General features: G+C 40.4%; 1 protein-coding gene across 7 annotated transcripts in view; it reads right to left on the bottom strand.

Annotated features, from left to right (window-relative positions):
• LOC102786982 (protein MTSS 1-like) overlaps positions 1-19,345 on the bottom strand; it is a 48,427-nt gene extending 29,082 nt beyond the window's left edge. For all 7 annotated transcript variants that reach the window (XM_087848016.1, XM_006795866.2, XM_006795871.2 and 4 more), the window contains exons 1-3: positions 18,800-19,345; positions 17,066-17,127; positions 10,163-10,236 (exon numbers count right to left, since the gene is read on the bottom strand). In XM_087848016.1, the coding sequence (XP_087704142.1) occupies positions 10,163-10,236; positions 17,066-17,127; positions 18,800-18,871 (208 nt within the window). In that variant the 5' untranslated portion in view covers positions 18,872-19,345. The remainder of the gene's footprint in view (positions 1-10,162; positions 10,237-17,065; positions 17,128-18,799) is intronic.
• Positions 19,346-19,841: the final 496 nt, after the last annotated feature.

Raw genomic sequence — 19,841 nt, 5'->3', positions numbered from 1 at the left:
TATAATCTAGAAACAATCAGCTATTGTCTTGTACTGGATATCAGCTGGGTACAGTGCACCCCCAAAACACTGGCTTCTGTCCACAGAGGCTATGTCATCAGAAAATAGCCAGCAGCTTCCCAAATTGATTAATTGACTCCATTTATGTTTCCACAGAAATTTAGATTACAGTTCTCTGTATTTATTTTTCTCCCTGTGTTCTACCCCATGACATCTGTGGTATGATGTAAGATTAGAGAGAAAGATGAGAAAAAACAAACAGGATAACTCCTGCAGTGCATCTTTTCCATCGGTAGAAAAATATCAATTTGGCAACTAACTTAGTAAATAATGATTTCAGCACTTCGGAGATAAACAGCACTGAGGTGCATTTGCCAGAGAAGTATGTTTTGAATTTGGCTTTGCATGCATGTCAGATGTTTTAAATCCGAAGCTCACTGGTCTAACCGGGTTTATGTTTAAACAAAAACAGAGAGCAAACAGCGCTAACACCCACAAACACTTGTGTGGACACACGCTGTATGCGTGCATAGGCAAGTGCACAGATGATTCTATGGTACTCTATTTGCTTCTCTACAACGTACCTATTCTTTCTCATGTGACTTTCACGTTCCTGGTCCCTTAACTGTATGACAAGGGCAACTGGACAACTCTGAATTTGTAATGTTGACGTATATATACTCTATGCAAAGCAGAAGGCTGTAACTAAATATTTTAGAAAACGTTTCTTGCATTTTTGTAAGCTTGCAGCACAAAGCTCGTCCAAGGGATGAGATATTGGTCTGCACTGGACAGAAGACAGGAAACGTACATAGCCAGAGCCAGCCTGAGAACAGAACCCTCTCAGAGAGGGCATTGAGACAGTGGGTTAGTTCGGGATCTAAGGCTGCTCTGTTATGGAAGCCAAGGCGTGAACAGAAAAGGGGCAAAGAGGAAAGGCCCCGATTTTTTTTTTTTTTTTTTTAAATAGTTGTATGAACGCCTGTCCACAGCAGCACACACAGAGTGTGCTTAGAGAAATGAGCAAAATACATTGAGAATTACATCAAGTCTTGTATGCAGAGCATTCCAATGTGGGTTTAGATATCAGTGAGTCTTTGAGAAGTTAAAGCAAAAATGTTTATGTCAACTCGAATGCTTTTTGCTTTAATTAAAAGAAGCTGGGTGTAAGTCAGTTCCCAGTAATTACATGGTCCAGTGTCACTCACAGCAAAAAAAAAAAGACTGAAAAATGCAGAACAGAAGCATCATTGAGAAACAACTGGAGCATGCATATGTATCTACATAGACTCACAAAGACTTAAGAGCACAAATGTCTTGCATGCAAATGCCTACATGCACATACACACCTATAATCACTACTGCTACTGTGTTATTGTGGAGGTCATTAATTACTCCCCTCTAAAACTTGTGATACAATATTGAATTCATTATTAACTTTTTGATGGCAAGACCTGCAACACCTGAGGTAGAACAGGGCTCTCAGGATGTTTGTGTGCGGTACCTTTTATCATCCAAACATAGTGCTGCCTCTCATTTTGGACTGATGAGTACTAAGGTCTGTAGAAATGCCTCTGAAGCCTTTCACACAAACATCATTTGCCTTTAATTACAGGGAGGAGCACCTCTATGAGCCACACCTCCAATATCCTCTCTTTAATTGGAACACCTGCCTCAAGGTAGCTTTTTGGGGAAGATGTTAGGACACAGGCTTCCATACTTTTTCGAGCCCGTGTTCAGATTGTGCATGTTAAGAGTAACTACTTGTGCTTTATTTTTTAGGACCTGGATAAAAATCCAATTGCATTTTATGAGTAAATGGTGCAGAAACTTGAGATCTTGAGACTGTACATGTATTTATTGTGCTTCACTTGAACCTCTCATCCAGTGTAAAAGCCCACACTTACTGGTGACAGGGCTAAAAAGCAGCAGATGTGACGGCTTCTGCCTCGAATTAGCAGAAGTGCCAAGTACAACAATTTATATAATATCTGCTGATTTGGGGTGTGTCAGTTGTGTGTTCTTTTTTAAAGTTTTAGTTTCACAGCTTTATTATTTAAAAACAAAAGGAGTGATCACTGATAGTTATCATGGAAGAAAATACACTACCTCTAGGCTAGGAGTTATTTTGGGATGCTGAACTCATTGTTGGCACACAAAGGTCTCAGTGGAGCTAAGCTATTCCATAAGGAGGGGCAGAGCTGCTGTTAATGGGATAGGTTATACAAGGCAGTGTAAAGAGGTCAGAAAGATGTAGCACAGCCGCTCTGTGACAACCAGAAGCAAGCTGTCAAATACACACAGATCGGCCACAACATTAAAGCCACGACTGGTGTGTATTTTGAAGGTCCCCTTTGTTCTGCCGAAACAGCTCTTGTCCGTGGGGACGCAGACACAGAACCTCTGGGGATGGGTTTTGGTTGGTGGCTGTAGATTCTTTGGGTTTTGAGGGTTTTAGGTGGGGTCTGGGCTAATTCCAGCACATCCTGCGAACAATCAGTTGGATTCAGATTTAGGGAGCTCTTTGTCTTAGTCATATTCCTGGAGCTGCTATCTAGCAGTTTTTACTAGCAGTGGTGCATTGTCCTGGATAAGAAGGCTTTTGCAATTAGAGAGGGTGAGGAGTTAGGAACAGCCACACAAATACCTAGACCTGACGTTTCCCTGCAAAACACTGCAATCTATGTAGATGATCGGTGTCAGTCATCTTGCCATTAGTGGTCTTAATGTTGTTGAATTAAAAGCACTGGCATTATTGTTGGTAAAACTCCTGAAACTTAAGTGTTGACAACAATATTCATACTATACACTTTTATTCTCTGAATACTTTAGACTTCTATGTCTAATCACAGAAGCTTTGTAAAGCTGGGAGGCTTCCAGTCAGTCTACTGGTGTTTGTGTTCGGTTGGTGTTTTGTTTTTCCTCCGCTCCATGCCTGTAATTACTGCAAGTGACAGCTAAGATGGATGTCAACAGACAGGATGTACATGAGATTTATCCTTTTAATAACAGCTAACTAATATTACACCATGGGAGTACAATAAAATATCTGGCCTTTAGGGTTAGAGCCTTAAAAAAAATTTTCATGGAACATTTATTTTGTTTATGTATTTGATATAGATCACAGGAGGATTAAAGTAATTATAAGCTCTACAAAAGAGTTGCTAACTAATCTTTTTAGGTTATAACAGATCCAACAGGCTTCTACAAGTAAGCTTTGTGGCAGGTGTCTATTTCATCTCCACGGACTCAAACGTGTCCAAACAGACTCAACATCAGAGCTGCTGACAGAGTCACGGGGATTAACATACTGTATGTGCACAGGCTCACATCCACATGCAGACACACACTTAAACAGCACACTGGGTATGTACACACTCTACAAGTAGCGACAGAATCCTAACACCTGCCAACCTGCTTGTGAAACTGAATGGATTATTTTTATTGCTGTGAACTCGTCTGGGGAAATTAGGTGTGAGAGACAAGTGCACTGTTTCCCACACAGACCTTATTTAGGCAAACTGCTAATATGGGCTAAATAACAGATATAATAAAAGACAGAAAACATGTATACACCTCAGTAAATACTTTCCTGGAAACTTAATGGGCTTAATCACTAGTTTCATTGAATAAAACATTAACTTTATTTTGTAATCGATGGGCATTGCACAAGTCAGAAAGGAGGACTATCTAGCGTGTGCTCATTGGATAATAAGTTGTCAATGAACTTGTGGAGTCCTCGGTTTCACAATCATATCCACTCCTTGTTTGGCACATTTGATTTCAAAACACCAAGATGGCGATGAGAGAAACCCCCCCCCCCAAAAAAAAAACAGCTTGAGGCTTCACTAACTAATCAGTGATGTCATGGTGGCTACATCCATCTTTTATACTACCTATTATTATCTTTACCGTTTTTGTCCAAAAGAAAAGGACTACCTCTCATCACTTTACTCGTGGACAAATATCGTTGCTCATCTTATTTTGAAAGTTTTGTGAATGCTAACAAGTCAGCCTCCTTCCTGTCTGGCCAGTATGCTGTCCTTGATGTCACTGGGCTGTCTCTCCAGAGAATGCCTCACCCCACAGACCGACACTCCATCGTATTGAACTTGAGTCATGCCAAACTTACTGAGGCTGCACGCTTGTACAAGGACTGCTGTCGCCATATGCAGTCCAACACAGTGACGCTGGAGACAGCTGCGAGACAAGAGGTTCATCGAAGAGACCGCTTCACTCCAATAATATGCAGTTCTTATAAAGTGTAAACATCTCTTTATATTATTAATTGTAACTTTAGCTTTTGGTGTCTCAATTGTTGCATACAGTGAGATCATCTCTCTGTGTAGGCCAGATGCCGCCAGCTGTTTCACTGCGGCTGCCTTGAGAAAGGTAACACAGATATACATGTACACACAAACAAGCTAAAAAAAAGACCACAGGCACACAGAAACAGATACAGACACACAAGATCTTTCTGTAAAAGAGGAAACAATGATGCATCTATAATTTGATACTAAACAGAGGGAAAGAAGATCTACATGGAAAATGGACTGTCGCTTGATGAAACAAGAGAAAGGATTATTCTCCAGAAAAGCTGTTTTTGTCTGTTCTCGTGCCCCTGTTATCGCTCTCTCTCTCTCTTCAGGGATTCAATAAGGCTTTGTCTCCTTCTTCACCAATGACCGCTACTGTTTCAAGTTTTTGCAGTCAGGAAATAGACACTCCAGACTGCCTTGTGTTGTCTCCATGGAAAGAGAAAGTTGTGCAAAACACTACATCAGCTTGTTTTTCATCTACCACCCAGCACCTTGTTCAGAAATATTTTTTTTTTTAAAAAAAGAGAGAAACGTTAAAGGTTAACTCTAAATCTTGAAAAAAAAATCAATACAAAAATCCAAATTCCAAAAAATTTAAAATGATGACAGACACAATTTGCAAATAAATGACCTTGTTTGTATTGTAATAATGATAAAGTTCCTCAAAATTTGACATGTTTTTATGTTGTATTGTGAACATATTACAGATTTATGAGATTTGCAAATCACTGTGTTCTGTTTTTATTTACATTTTCTGTGCCACCTCTTTTTGGAATTAGGGTTGTATATCGTTTCCATTTTGGAAGCAAACAAGCCTGTGAGTATCCGTGTAATCAAATCATAGCACCGTCAACTGGAATCTAATTTAACAACTAACTAAAAGAAGGTCACTCTTTTTCCTTCAGTAAATTCACAGACACCTCTTAGTGTCAGCTTGTTTGCCAGTTTCTAGGGCACAGGAGGACATGTTCAAAACATGTTTAATCATTAACGTTTTCACATGAGTTTAAATCAAATAGAACCATTATACCTATTAGCACAAACACTGTCACACTGCTTCAAGGTCATCTCTGTAGATGCGTGCGTGCGTGCGTGCGTGCGTGCGTGCGTGCGTGCGTGCGTGCGTGCGTGCGTGCGTGCGTGAAGGATAAATGAAAGAGTGAAGTCAACAGTGAAGAAAAAAGCTTACTAAAGAGCAATGCCTGAGCATAACTAGCATCACTTGATGAAACCTGTTTAAATGCAATTGAGCCTGAAACCAATGCAATCCAGGGTAGCTACAGATTTAAGTTTTCTGTCTTCTATCTTTATTTGTTTCTTATGTCTCACTGATTCTGTGTTTGTATCACCACACAGATGAATGCTTTAATGCAGATAAGTAGGTTTAACAATCAGAGACAAAAGAAATCCAACAACCTTATCTGTCCTGGCATATGTTGAATCTTTCAGCTGATGGTTTGGTCTGGTCTGCAGTGCCGATGTTGGTTTTTCCAACAGCACAGAAAATGTCCAGAAGCTTAAGGAGTAATTTATTGTCTACCTTAGGATAAGAAATGCTTTGCCCTAAAACTAAAGTCAATCTTTGTTACTTTTATTAAACTTTATCCACTTGACATTCGAGTTCCTTGATTGTATTCAACTAATAAACCAGTAAGCTTAGACCTTTACAACTGTAGACAAACTTTTGAGTTTATTTTGGTAATACATGTGTGTCTTTAGCTTGGTTTGGTCCATGTATTAAAGAAACTGGCGTAATGCTCGAGGTTCGCACGCTTTTTCTCTTCTGCTAATCTTTATCAATACATCTGGTCCTCATCACTGAATTCAAACACTATAAATCACATTTCTACAGAAACATCTAGCAACAGCTAATAATTATATTGCTACAGACATTCGCTGGACTACATCCAAAACTTGGCTGAAGAGTTTTATTAAACCACAATGGTTAGCTCATGCAATGACTATTTACTAATGTTAACACCGGGGGGTTGTTTTAAAAGACCAGTGTGTTTTGCTTGAAACAATTACAGTATGGCTACAAAGCACTACTGAGATTTTACACAATTTCTTCAATCTAAAGGTTGCCTCAGTGGGCTTCATGCACTTCAATATCAATAAGAGCTCAGGGGAATAAGTGTAGAATAATGTCTGAATGTAATTTGTAGCAAACATTTATTTATATAGCCACTATACAGGCCTGAGAGAGCTACTCCAAAACCCTGTCGGCAGTAATCAAGAAACCATATGGCTACATTCTAATCTGATAAAGCAACTGACTTATCGCATGAGGAATAATAAAATATACGAGAGAAGCCAGAGTTGGTAAAAAAAAAAAAACCTACTTTCCAAGGAAAATATTAGAAAAGGGTTAGATTCTGTGAAAAAGGTGCTTTCATTTTAGTGCTGGAACTCAGGGAGCTGTCAAAGGCGACCACTGTTTTACAGCTTTTTATTACCAGCAACCCTGATCTCCACAATAACTCAGTGCGACGTTTACTGCACATGTTCATCTTCAGCTCTCTAGTGAAGATGCTCCTTCAGTCGAAGAATCGTTGAGGTTTTTGATAAGCAGATAGTCTATGAAGAGCATATTTCTAACAACAACAATAATACTGGTCAATCATACAAACAGATAACTTTGAGACACTTTATACAACCTAATTATTATTCCCAATGGGACCGTAAACTTCTATTTTAAGGTCTACAAAGACCATCAAGTATCTAACTCTGATTATAGAAGAGAAACAATATAATTAAAACCTAATACCAGTGTAAGACACTACTGTGTTGTATAGCATGCTATCCTTTTGTTTCCCAACACTCCACTCACAGGGTTTAGTCCCTACCCCACAACGTCCCTCTGGGTAACATCCCCGACCTAGACAAAGCCAACCAGCCCAGCAAAATTAATCTAGACAGTCTTGATTGAAAAATGCAAATTTGATCTTCTTTAAGTCACCACTTGTTTCCGTGCTTGCTCCCCAGAGAAGGATGGCCGTCTCAGTGTGTTTTTATTGGCAAAGAAATTACCACTGGTGGTGCTGAAATCTCTTTCTAGCTCAACATTTCTCCTTTAAAACACAGGAGCATTTTGGGTTGCATCTCACACCTGCTGCTGCACATGAAAGCCATCCAGTGCTAAAAATAAGTTTAAATGGAGTCAGAAAACCCCCTAACTTCATACTAGAGGACTAAGTGGATATGAAAGGATTTTATGTGCAGGGATGTGTAATGATTTGTAGGGTAATACACATCAAACATATCTCCATGAGTGTAAATGCTGTACACAGGCGGGTGTACATTTAAATGCATTATTTAAAACTAAATCTTGGATGGGGTGCTGCCATGGCTCCCCCCCCCCACACACACACACACCTACTGTCCTGTTCAATAAAAACAAAGATACAATTTGAAATGCACTTCTCACATGTCGCAGTTTTTATAAAACACCACAAAGCAAAGTCGAACCTCATGCTGCTTCTCTAATCTGACTGATAAAGCAGTCCTTTCATGTTAACGCCAATAAAAGTACCTGCTGTCAGATATCAAAGTCTGCCGGTTTTATAGATCACCCCTTAAATCTTTATATACTATAATCCTCCCAATATATAAAAAGCAATACAACACATTAACTACCCAAAAGGGCAATCGAAACCTCTCTTATTATGATTAAGACGTTAATTGACCTTTAATATAGGACATGCATAAACGTGTGGCCTCAGAAGCACCTGAAGACGCACACACACAGACTATGACATTTAAAAAAAATTTTTTTACTGCATTTCAGCACAAGCATCAGTAAGATCTTGAATGAGACGAAGTGAGATGTTGAAAGATTTGTTTCCCAAAAAGACCTAAAAATCTAGCCAATTTTAGCCCCTCTGAAGTCTGTATACATAAAAAAAATCTACTAAATGAAATTAAAACAAGTTTAATGGATACAAATCTGATGGTTAATGTAATCTTTGAGTCCCACTGAAAGCTAAGTTTAGCTGTTAAAACTGCACACGGTATCAATACCTTTCTTTTTCTCAACACTGAAGACTCGTCTGTGACACCTGACCTTTTTCCTGCCCACTACAGTTTTATTTAATCCATGACTAAAAACAAGTTCAAAGTCTCCTAACGTTCTCCTGCAGTTAAACTGAGCTAACCGAACACTTTCAGTGCCAGCTGCCTCTGAATAATAATTACTTCAACTGTTTTAAAACGGACTGTTATCCTGAGAAATCTGAGGCAAGAAATAAGACTTGCCTAATCTCTCCTTTATCGACCATATATTACTGATAATCTGACAGCCTCCGCATTTATTTGGGGCAATACAGTATCATTGTTTTTCAGAGCAGTGGAAAACTCCAAACAGGTCTCTCTGTTTCTGTTAATGAACGCATCAAAGTGTTTGGGCACCAAATTTTACAGAAGTAAGGAAAACTGTGTAGATTTCAGGCTAACTCTGCTAAGGTGCTGATGGGTAACAACTGGTGCACCACTAAAACACTTCAGTTGGAGCATGTGCTCTTGGATTCCGACATAGACATTTGACAGTTTGGCTCAAAGGGCATACCAAACTGTTTCAAAATATCAAAAGAACACATCTTTACTCAATGTTCTTCTCTCCCCATTATCTCTCCAACACATGTTGTCATTACAGCAGCTCTCTGAGCTCACTAATGCCTAGCCAATTCAGTAAAGTCTTTAATCACCACGGAAAATCAAACAACCTTGTCTTGCAGGAATACCGCCATTAGGTAGACAAAGAGTGCATGTGTGCCCATGTAGGTTTGATGGTATTATAGTTCGATCTCAATTACTTTAAAGCATTTTTATACAAGCATTTTAAAAGATAATGCAGTGATAAGCAGATTAAAATCCCTTTGCTATAAGATACTGTCAAAGCTTTTGTAAGCTACTGACAATAACTCACACAAAAGGTTAAATGTGTAACTTCGGTATAATGGATGATTTTAAATTCGATCTGTAAATCTGTTTGAGACTCATTATAATATCTTAGTAAAGTTCTTATGGACAGGTTATCTACCTGTGTCTCAGACATGCAGCAGTGTATTATAACTCATTATCCATGTTTGCCTCTATTCTGAATCGCTAGGTGTTTAGTAAAGTCTGAAAAACAGAGCAACAAAAAATGAGGGGTGGTATATGATACCCCTACCATATAATACTATATATAAAGATAACAAAAATGGAAAGTGATGAAAGAGCACAAAGAAAATGACACAATGCTCTTAAGCTAACTGAATATGACTCCTTCAAAGCCAACAGATCTACTGTATGAGTTCAACACCAGAGAGCGAAGAGAGCAAAGACTCCCTGCACTCCCCCGACTCTCTCTTTAGCTCCATACACTCTTCTCTCGTTCTCTTTGCTGTGAGTGAGGTGATGAATGTGTATGTCTATCTCAGTTTCTATTAATAGCTTGGTGCAGGGCTGGAGGTGTCAAGGCTGGGGAGGGATGAGATCTTTCACCCTCTCCCTTACGCTCTCATAAACATACAGAATTAAAGCATGCTACCACAGAGTCCAGATGTAGCCGAAGTGGGGTGTAGGTGGGGGTCTGTCGAACGAAGCAGAGAAGAGGGGGGTAGAGGTGCAAGACAAAAGCCTGCAGCAGAGCTTCAAACAGGGTACTGAGTGATTTACTACCCATATGACAGAAGCACAGCAGAGCTACACAAACACAGTGACGCACGAGTAATAAGACACATAGACTGTCAAACAATGACGCAACAGTTTTAGCCCTGTGAGCAGTTCGGTCTGTCGTGTAAGAGACGAACAGTAGGTTTGATGGAGAATACTACTACCGGCTACACACTGAAACTTCCTACCTCTTGAGTTGGTAGCCAAGTCGGCCACTTTCTGAAATGCATCTAGGAAGGCGGCCACGGCAACCACTGTCGCCCTAGAAGAAATGAGAAAGACAAAGGTTGATTTAAAATAAAATGACAAAAAATTTACTAAAAAAAAAAAAATGAACTGCAGCATACAAGTGATGGTAGTCAAAGACACAAACAAATCTGATCATTTTAAGATGAAAAGAGCCACCCAACAGGGAGGCGTTAGTACAGTCCAGCATAACCGATAACTCTCTGCTACATTCACCATTAAAACAGTGGACATCACGTGTGCTGCCTCCTACATGCTCTACCCAGGCAGCTCTCTCGCCTAAACCGCGATCACTTCCTTTAGCGGACCCTTTCCTGCTGTGTGCTACATATGAGAAAGGACAACTGTGGAAAAATACCCCGAAATTCATGTGTGAAAATGGCATAAATGTGCTAGAGTATACTGAACATATTGTTTAGTGTGTATTTAGGTTAAAACTTGAATGTGCCCTGCTGTGTGAGGAATGTCTATGCAATTACTTAAGAGACCACTGGAATCTGTCTGGCTCAGCAGAGCGGCTCTCGAGTTTGCCACACTTACAGGTCAATGAAAGGATCAATGGGATCTACCCTGTTCGGCTGTGAAATGGAAGAGCGAGTGTGCAACTTAAACCGGCGTTCCTGTCATCTTGCATCGCTTAGCAAAGTGCAAGTGCAGTATAAATTACCCTTTAATCGTGGCAGATTACAGAAAGGGCAAAATCCAGTGCATCATAAAAAAGAATGGAAGTCTTGTGTTGATTACTTTCTGTTTTACTCATTACAGAAACCGTCTTCCTAGTACACCAACTTGACTGCCGACCTGGCTGTCTGGCAGACCAGCTGTTGTGTGTGCTTGCAGCAGGCGGCTTAACTGTCGAACCCACTGACAAGTTAACGTACTTCAGATCTCCCATTGATTAAGATCACAGGTATAAATAGATGAAAGGCTCTCGGTGTGGGCACGTGCATGTATGTGATATCAGATCTACCAAACAGAGACTAGACAACCGCAATCTGTCACGCGTGCCAGACAAAGAAAGACAATTGATGAGAAATTTTCCACAGCACTCCCAGCCACAATAGATTGTTTGTTCTAACACAGGGGATGTTAATTTGTCAAATACTTGTTAACTTCCATGGGTAAAGAGAAAACCTTCATAACACAACCTGGGAGTTTCACACTAGGAACTACGTTTCACAACTGGAAAAAAAAACAACACATAACTGATTACGGGACAGAACTGCAAAGGGAACAAAGGTATTAATATTCCAAGAAAAATGTACGACAGAAATAGCAATAACACATCAGGGTTGTAGCCACCATCGTATAGTCAGGTTCCATCCATGTTTTTTTTGTTCATAAAGGCTTCTTCTTCTTTTGGATAGTCCCTCTAAGGGTCATCTGCCACCATCCTATCCTATTCCTTGCATCCTTCTTTGTCATACGAACCCTCTGCAAGTCACTACACTCATGAACTGTCTCAGTGGTCTTCCTCCTCTGTTCACCATCCCTCCTTTGTACATGTCCAAACCATCTCAAACTTGCCTTCTTTAACTTTTTCTCCAGCAATAATAGGCGATACCTTCAAATAAGGGTTTAGTGTCACTAATTAGACATCTGCACAAATACGAACTGTTGTCACAATGCCCCCCTACTTTTATTCTTTATCAATTTTTCCTATTAAACATTTTTACTTTACTTAACTTTGCTCCAGGCATTCTTTGGATATTACATTTCTGCATGGATGATGGTGACCGAAAGCATAATGCCTCAGGCTACGAATGGTTTGTCGCCAGCATGGAGGCATGAAAACAGATGTTTATCCAATGACACATACAAGGCAATGCTGAAAGGTTTTTGCACAACACACCTAAACCTCAATCAATCTGTCAGCAGTTGTGTTGCAGTGTGGGTAATGCTGGATCCTGGATACAACAGGAAGGAACAATGAAGGAATAAGCTAATTAGAAAATCAACCCTGGTTCTACAGCATTGACTTGACACCGTTTAATTTATGTCTCACAGTATTATCAGGAGCGCAATAATAAATCATTTTCTATTAATACATATCTTTTGGGATAGAAGGAAACTGGGTTTCAACCAAGAACAAGCAGTGTTGGGAAGGTTACTTTTAAAATGTATTCCATTACAGAATACAGAATACATGCCCCAAAATGTATTCTGTAACGTATTCCGTTACGTTACTCAATGAGAGTAACGTATTCTGAATACTTTGGATTACTTAATATATTATCATGCTGTTTACAACTACATGAATGTACTATTGCTGTGATTTATTACTGTTACTGAAGGTCCGCGGCTCCGAACCGTAGTAAAGGGACCTCTGACTAATACGGTGGGTTCTGTGTCGGGCTCGTAGCCGAAAACTAGCTTTAATAGCTTAATAGCTTACTTACAACTGGGCTCGTCAGGCACTCTTCTTGGCTGCAGTGGTTATTATTATATTTACATGCTTCCAGCTCCCGTTTTTGCTCGTACTTTTCCTTTTTCTCCCTCCCTAGCTCACAGACACATAACGTGTATGGCAGTCCATTCTCCCTGCAGCACGGACTACACTGCCTATGATGCTACATTCTTCAGAGCTATACCTGCAGCATTCTGCCTATTAGCTTAGCACAACAACAACAGGCGCTCTCTCACCCAGGAAACACGCAGAGAGAGAGCGTCACCCTGTAACCATGACAACCGTAACGCTGCCACCTGGAGCAACAGAACGTAGCTGTCAAACAAAACCCAAACAGTCCTGACCCGCCACAATATGAAACAGGGAAGTACCGCCGTGTAATCCATTTATTTCAACAAAGTAACTGTATTCTAAATACCACCTTTTTAAACGGTAACTGTAACGGAATACAGTTACTCATATTTTGTATTTTAAATACGTAACGGCGGTACATGTATTCCGTTACTCCCCAACACTGAGAACAAATGCTGGAAATAAATTCTGCTTCACATACATTCCTTATGCTGACTTACATATAGTGTGCATTTGTATCTCACTGTTTCAATGAAGTTGTTTGGAGATATCTCAGAGGGGCCTTATGCAGGGCTGACAGAAAGGAAAAGCAGACCAGATGATAAACAACCCTGATTCAAAGATTAGTCAGAGCAGGGCTGTTAGGTGCTAGCATCCTTCAAAGGACAAAACTTTTTCTTTATCACTGCAAAAAACCTCACGCAATATTGCCTAACAAGTGTTGTGTTGTTTCAGAGCTGACCAGAAGATCCTGGGGTGTGTCCCGCGAATGGAAAAAGAAACATACGCGCAGGCAGACATAGATTCCTTTCTATTTAAAGCCCAGTGCGGGCACCAGAACAACCTCTAACTGATATCTGCCCCCACTAATTTATAACATGCACACATTGGTCTATGGATCATATTTTACGTGCATTTGCAGCAAAGTCAAGTTTAACTCATAAATTCAAAGCAGACTTGTGCAAACACTGCTTTCAGCAACCCTGGCTCCAGACAACTTAAGTACAATATGTGGTAGTTAACCGTTACTTGTGATGATTATCTGCTTTTATCTGCTACATACTTTTGCAAGAAAATGCTATTAGTCTAGTTTTACCATTAATTCCAGCTCTGTGACCTTTTTGTGTTACAACACAAAGAAAATTGGTAACCCTAACCCAACTGGGAGGAGAACCTAGGGCCGATCCAGGACATGCTGGAGAGATTATGTCTTTTGGATACCTTGAGAATGCCTTAATGAATGCCTAGAAGAGCTCTATGAGGTGGCTGAGGAGAGAGAGGTCTGACTATCACTACTCAGAGTGCTGGTCCTGTGACACAGTCCCACATAAGGACCAGAAAATGGATAAAATGGACGGACAGATGGCTAAAAAGTTTCAACATGCCAAAAATAAGACAGAAAAAAAAAAAAGAATCAGCTCTCGACAGCAGTACAATTCAGTGACCTGACTTCAACCGATGGTCTTAAAATCTGCACACACCCCTGTTCTTGATTTAGCAAAAATGACTTTAACTTTATTCCAGAAGGCTTTGGTCAAGCCAATTCAAACTCCCTATACAGACTGACACAGTCCAGCAAAGTGCACTTTCTGACAATGACACATTCAGCACCACTGCCCTCACAGCCCTATTCTTAGTGCAGCAGAAACTGCAAAGAAACTGGAGCAAGTTTGAGTAGGAAGAGGGTCTGTTCAACTCAAATTGATAGCTCTTTATCAATAAATGAATCTATATCCATATCCTACTGCTTATTTGAGCCAAGCAAGTTTTTCTAAAGATAGAAAAACAGTTCAAATCCAACACGGGCTGTCTTTTTAAGGTTTATGTTGGTCTCTTTCAACAGAAAATGAACTTAAAAGCAGAATGGTGGGGGACCGTATCAAAGCCCAGCTTGGACACAGCTGTGTCAACCTCGGTACACCAAACAGACCAAACACTGACAAGTTAAAGGAGGACTGTCATTAGAAATCAGTTAGCCTATATTCCACCCTGCCTTCCTTCTTCAAAGCTCTGTTCTATACGCAATCACATGTGTATATATATTTGTGCGTGTGTGTGTGCGCGCACAATGGCTCTTTAGAACCACAAAGAGCAAAGGGAAAAAAAATGACAGAACTACCCGAACACTGTAATTGGTTGATTTCCTAGTTACTTCGTAGGGGAGAGGGGGGCAGAGGGGCTAAATTACAGAGTAGTCTGCCTTAGGGCATCATTACACACACAGACATATGCCGCTAACACTGCTGGCTAGTCACTTATCCAGGCCAAGGAGGGAAGGTGGGTGTGTTTGTGTCGTATTTGCGTATGTGTTTGTGTGTATGTGCGCCCCTCTATGTAGTCCACTCCCCAAACAGATTACAGAGGACTGTGGGTTGGGGGTTGTGATGTAGTCAAAAGGGCTATTTTTGCATTTGTAATGGCTTGAGAGAGGCTTTAAAGGCAAAAGAATAAGTCTTATTTGTAGGTCACCATGAGCAATCCTGCACTTATTAGTGATCCAGCAGCAAGGGCATCATTAAAGGCACCCATACGCAACAACCACTGCAGACTGTAGCAGGCTGTAGGCCAAGATTAATCAGGAACATTAAGTCTAAAATGATCCTGTGAAGGATGAAATGTTTTCTGAGAGCGTCAACTGGCTCATCCTCACAGAGCTGTCCAACTGACACAATGACTATACAGTACATGCCACGAAAAAGGCAAACAATCATCCAGCTAACACTAGTGTACTGAGACTAAATAAAAAGCTCCTAGTGTGAACTCACCCCCCCCCCCCCCCCCCCTCCCAAGTCAAAATCAGCAGGTTTGTACTTTTACCAATGTTCGGAGACCCAGACACACAAACACTGTTCTGCTAAACAACCAGTCATTAGCAAAGAGGTCACAAATACTCCCCTGAGCCTTAGCATGGCAGGGTCACATATTTAACCCCTGAATGATGGAGACACTTGAATAACATATCACCATTAATCATCCCTAACAGTGAGAAAATGGACAAAGAGGACATGGAATTCCTCTTGGAAATAATTGTTAAGTCACTGAGCCTTTATACAGCTGTCCCTGTTAGTCTGTTTGAGGACACGTGGACACTTAAATGGAAAGAAAAATGCCATGCACTGTTAATCACAGAATAATTGAAACCACAGGACACTTGTGTTTGCAGAACCCAATGGACAATGAGCTTTTATTTCGGCTGTCATAAGTTATTGGACTGGTGACACGTGCCCACTTAAAAACAACTAGGAGAGGTGGCTGGGATTGGCATCCATTGTTAGAGGAGGACTTGGAATAATAACGGCAAAAGGTGTGTAACTGTACAATAGAGGAATGTCGTAAAGACGGTAAAATGATGAAGAGGGAAATGTAAAAGACCCCTGTGCAGTATTGCTAATGGATGAGACATTTGTGTAAATTCCATTGCTCATTATGTCCATGTGGCTCCTTGAAACTTCTTGAGAATGAAATTGTACTGACATCTTTCCAGAATTTACACCCTTAGTGCTAAAGAGGATCTTCGTGAGGTACCATAGAAGTTACGCAATAGTGACTTGGGTGTCTATCCCATGACACATACATCTTAGAGACTGCTATTGCTATAGAGCAATTCTTCAATACCCCATATTTTGCAAGCGAATCATCAGCTGTGTAAGTGATGGATATATGTATTTATTCACTTCATTGTGCCATTGGCGTGCATGAGATATTATTATTAATAGACTAAATAATGTGTTGTTTTAGTTAATCAGCCCTGTGTTTATTATCCCACCTATCTGAATTTGCTCAAACGTCATCACAAATGCAACGATTAGTAACGTACTTGTCGTTAAAAAAAGATTGTAAATCCCGAATCTTTAGATTTTCGTATATATTATGTTTATTTCATCATCCCCTTGTGAATACGGTGTTATTCTCCGTTTGTTTGTCACATTCAACACACAGAGGAAAATATGCACCTGTTAAACCTCACAATTTTGAAAAAGAAAAGGCCACAGTCTTATCATTAACCTGCACGTGTCACGTTTTCATGTGTTGGTGATTAAGCTTGTGACATGGAAGCTTCAGAGAATGACACAGACAGGTAACAAATTTGAGGAAAAGCCCAAACCCTTAGACCACCATAACAAGTGGGTCTGCTGTGCTAGTTTTCTGGCCTGGTTTGGGTCCTCTTGTCCATTTAGAGGAAATGGTCACAGCAATACAAAGATGTTCATGTGCAAGTAATCTCCTTTAGCCTGTAAAAATTTATAACCTGTTGTGATTAGTCTCGAGAATGATAATGCCCCCATCTTTTAGGTTATGCAATATCTACCTCTATGAGTAAAAGACATAAAAACACACATACACATGCACAAAAACATGCTCTCACCTGAGCTGCGACTGCAGTTTGCCTGCCTTGGTGATAAAGTCCTCCCAAATAGGGTAGCTGCTCTGTGGAAGTAAAAAAAAGAAAAAAAGACTCAATCATGACTGACTGACAAGATCTCATGACATGATCAGATTTCACTTTTCCCACAGTTGCATAAGAATTAAACCGATAAAGGTCATACTGATGCCTCACCTCACCTGCAGGGCTAAACAAATCTAAGCCAAGGTTTAGGCTTCCCTATGCAACCAAACCCCAAAATAACATGTTTTCCCACCTTATCAACAGCAGACCTGAGGGTTTCTGGAAATTAAAGCTAAAAATGAATCAATCAGTTGTATGCAAATGAAAATCTTTGGCTCTCCCAAGAATCTGGCTTTCATTTCACCCATGTTTTATTCAATATTTCCTGCACAGACACATTTAACTGAAAAACAGAAATGGGCTCAACGACGTCCTGCGCGTGTTAGATTTCAAAATGGGTCAGAGATGTCTTTTAGCTCTAATACTATGGTATAATGAGCCTGGTTCCCAATAGGGGGGCTTTAAATGTTTCCTAATTCAGGTCTCAGGCTGAAAATAGCTGAAGAGTCTTTTATCAAAACCATTAAAGAGACCAAGTGGCCTAATCCGTCGTCAAGAGGAGCTAGTGAGGGAGCACAAGATAAACTGATGACTATAGCATGAGCACATGTTCGCCATTAATGTGTTACTACTGTCAGAGGCCTGAGGAATGTTATATTATGCTGTCAAACTTTACACCCAAACACCATCCCTAGTTTCTACTACCAAGAGTAGTAGAGACTAGGGACCCTTACATCACCTCTGCCCATCTTCTCTCATCGTGTCATCCTGGTCCCCTCTGCAAACCTCCTGTTGACTATCTCCCTCTAAACATCACCAAGACGAATGGGCTTCCCCTGCATCTACCCTATCCTGCCATCACTCCTCAACAGATTAGGCTTACATACTGTGAAAGGTTACAGTAGGCAGGCATATCTTCATCAGCTGTGCCATAAAAGACAATGGGAATTTGAATCTTTTTTGTTTAGATTACTACGTGCATTTGCACATTTTTTATTGGCACTACCTTGCAAGCAGAGTGGCCTGACAGCTAAAAAAAAAAATTCTGTGGAGCAGGGAGTGAGGCGTGAAGGAGGTCTCATAACAAACTTTCTGACTCCATCAGGCAGGCCATGTCAGAGGCTTCAGACCCTGTGGGTAGGTTTCTACACTGACAGCTAGGTCCCCGGAATTTCCATTAGGCAAACACAACAGCTGGGGAATCAGCTAATTGTCTCATCAGCCAAGCTCTGTCAAAAAATAACATCAAAACAAGACGCCCTAGTTTTGTGACTGCCCCAGTTAGCCTTTAATGTTGGTCACTACATCTGCTTCAAACTGGAGCAAATAAGAAGACTGCATTGAAACGTAAAAAACACTTACCGCAAAAAAGCAAAACAAAAGAAGCAGGGCAATTTACATTATGGCCACACAAGCTGATAACCATCAAGTGAAAATCATTTTTCTATTCGTATAAATGCATACAAGAGGTTAGGGTTGATTTTAAGCTGAGATCAAAAGCCTGGCTCTAAGTGTAAGTTTAAACTTAGCTAACTAACCACGGCTCTCGTTTACCAGTTACCAGGCTGCTGTTAGGGGAGTCAAGTGGCTAGTTATGTTTTGGATGTGGCTCTTTGATAAATTAAGTGATAGTGTAAAGTTTAAAAGGCTTACTTTCATGTCTGCGATAACAGTTTGAAAGAGTCCTCCGAGCGCGCTGCATTCCTTCTCGATAACAGCCTCCATTTTTCAGGACCAACTCCAGCGGTCAGTCCCGACTCCGAGAGCCGTTTTCACTTCACCTCCTCCGCTCTCCACGAAAAACACAAACTCTACACAACCCTAAAACTGATTCGTAAAAAAATCAAGCAAGCCCGCGAGAAATAACGTCGACTGCTGTAGTAACTTTTATCGCGAGGAAACACTGGCCGTTTTTTTCTGCTGAGGTGCACCGTAACTACTTCAAATCAAAAGAAGCTGTCGGGACGAAAAGAAATTTAAATCCCCCTCTCCCCTCCACGCCGCCCCGCTCATATCCATAACTGAAGCGCCAAGATACTGTTTGGAAGTCTGCTAATCGAAACGCATATAATCCACGATGTTCAGCTGGTAACGTTATTCCGCAGCTTGACAGGTAGCTTTAATATCGACACCCGAGGTTTGCCCTTACTTCACAACACTGAGAGGGAGAAAAAGCAGTAACGAGCCGTCAAGCCTAGCCGAAAGATACAAAAAGTGCACTTCCGATCGCCTGTTTGTCATCAAAATAAAACATCAATTTACTGGAGGATTTAAGGTCATAGCTCGTTCAGCGTTGTAATTATATCATCAATAGACACATATAACCAATCGAACATAATTTAAAATGGAATACTACGGCCTGGTGGTAGCTCAAGGTTTTTATTTTTGGTTTTTATTGTGAAGTATCTACGAAGGAGTCTTGTTACTTCCGGTTTAGGCTGCTGCAGATGTGCAGGTGAAGTAACGCACGTTTACAAGTGACTTCTAGCGTATCCTTAAGCAAGTCTGATTTTGTTTGTTTGTTTGTTTAATTTTTAGTTCAAATAGCACAGAAACAACGACTGAACATGTTATTTCAATGAATCAGAAACGTGTTTCAAAAATGTTTTATTTCCTATAAATGTAGTTTGACTTCGAAAATATTGAGACCACAGTGATAAAGCAAATTATTTCAAAAAATACATCATCATACATT

Source organism: Neolamprologus brichardi, chromosome 11 (assembly GCF_056152115.1).
Source record: "Neolamprologus brichardi isolate AB-2024 chromosome 11, ASM5615211v1, whole genome shotgun sequence".
Lineage (NCBI taxonomy): Eukaryota > Metazoa > Chordata > Actinopteri > Cichliformes > Cichlidae > Neolamprologus > Neolamprologus brichardi.
Note: the sequence above shows the minus strand (reverse complement) of the source record. Positions and strands in the feature narration are given on the sequence as shown.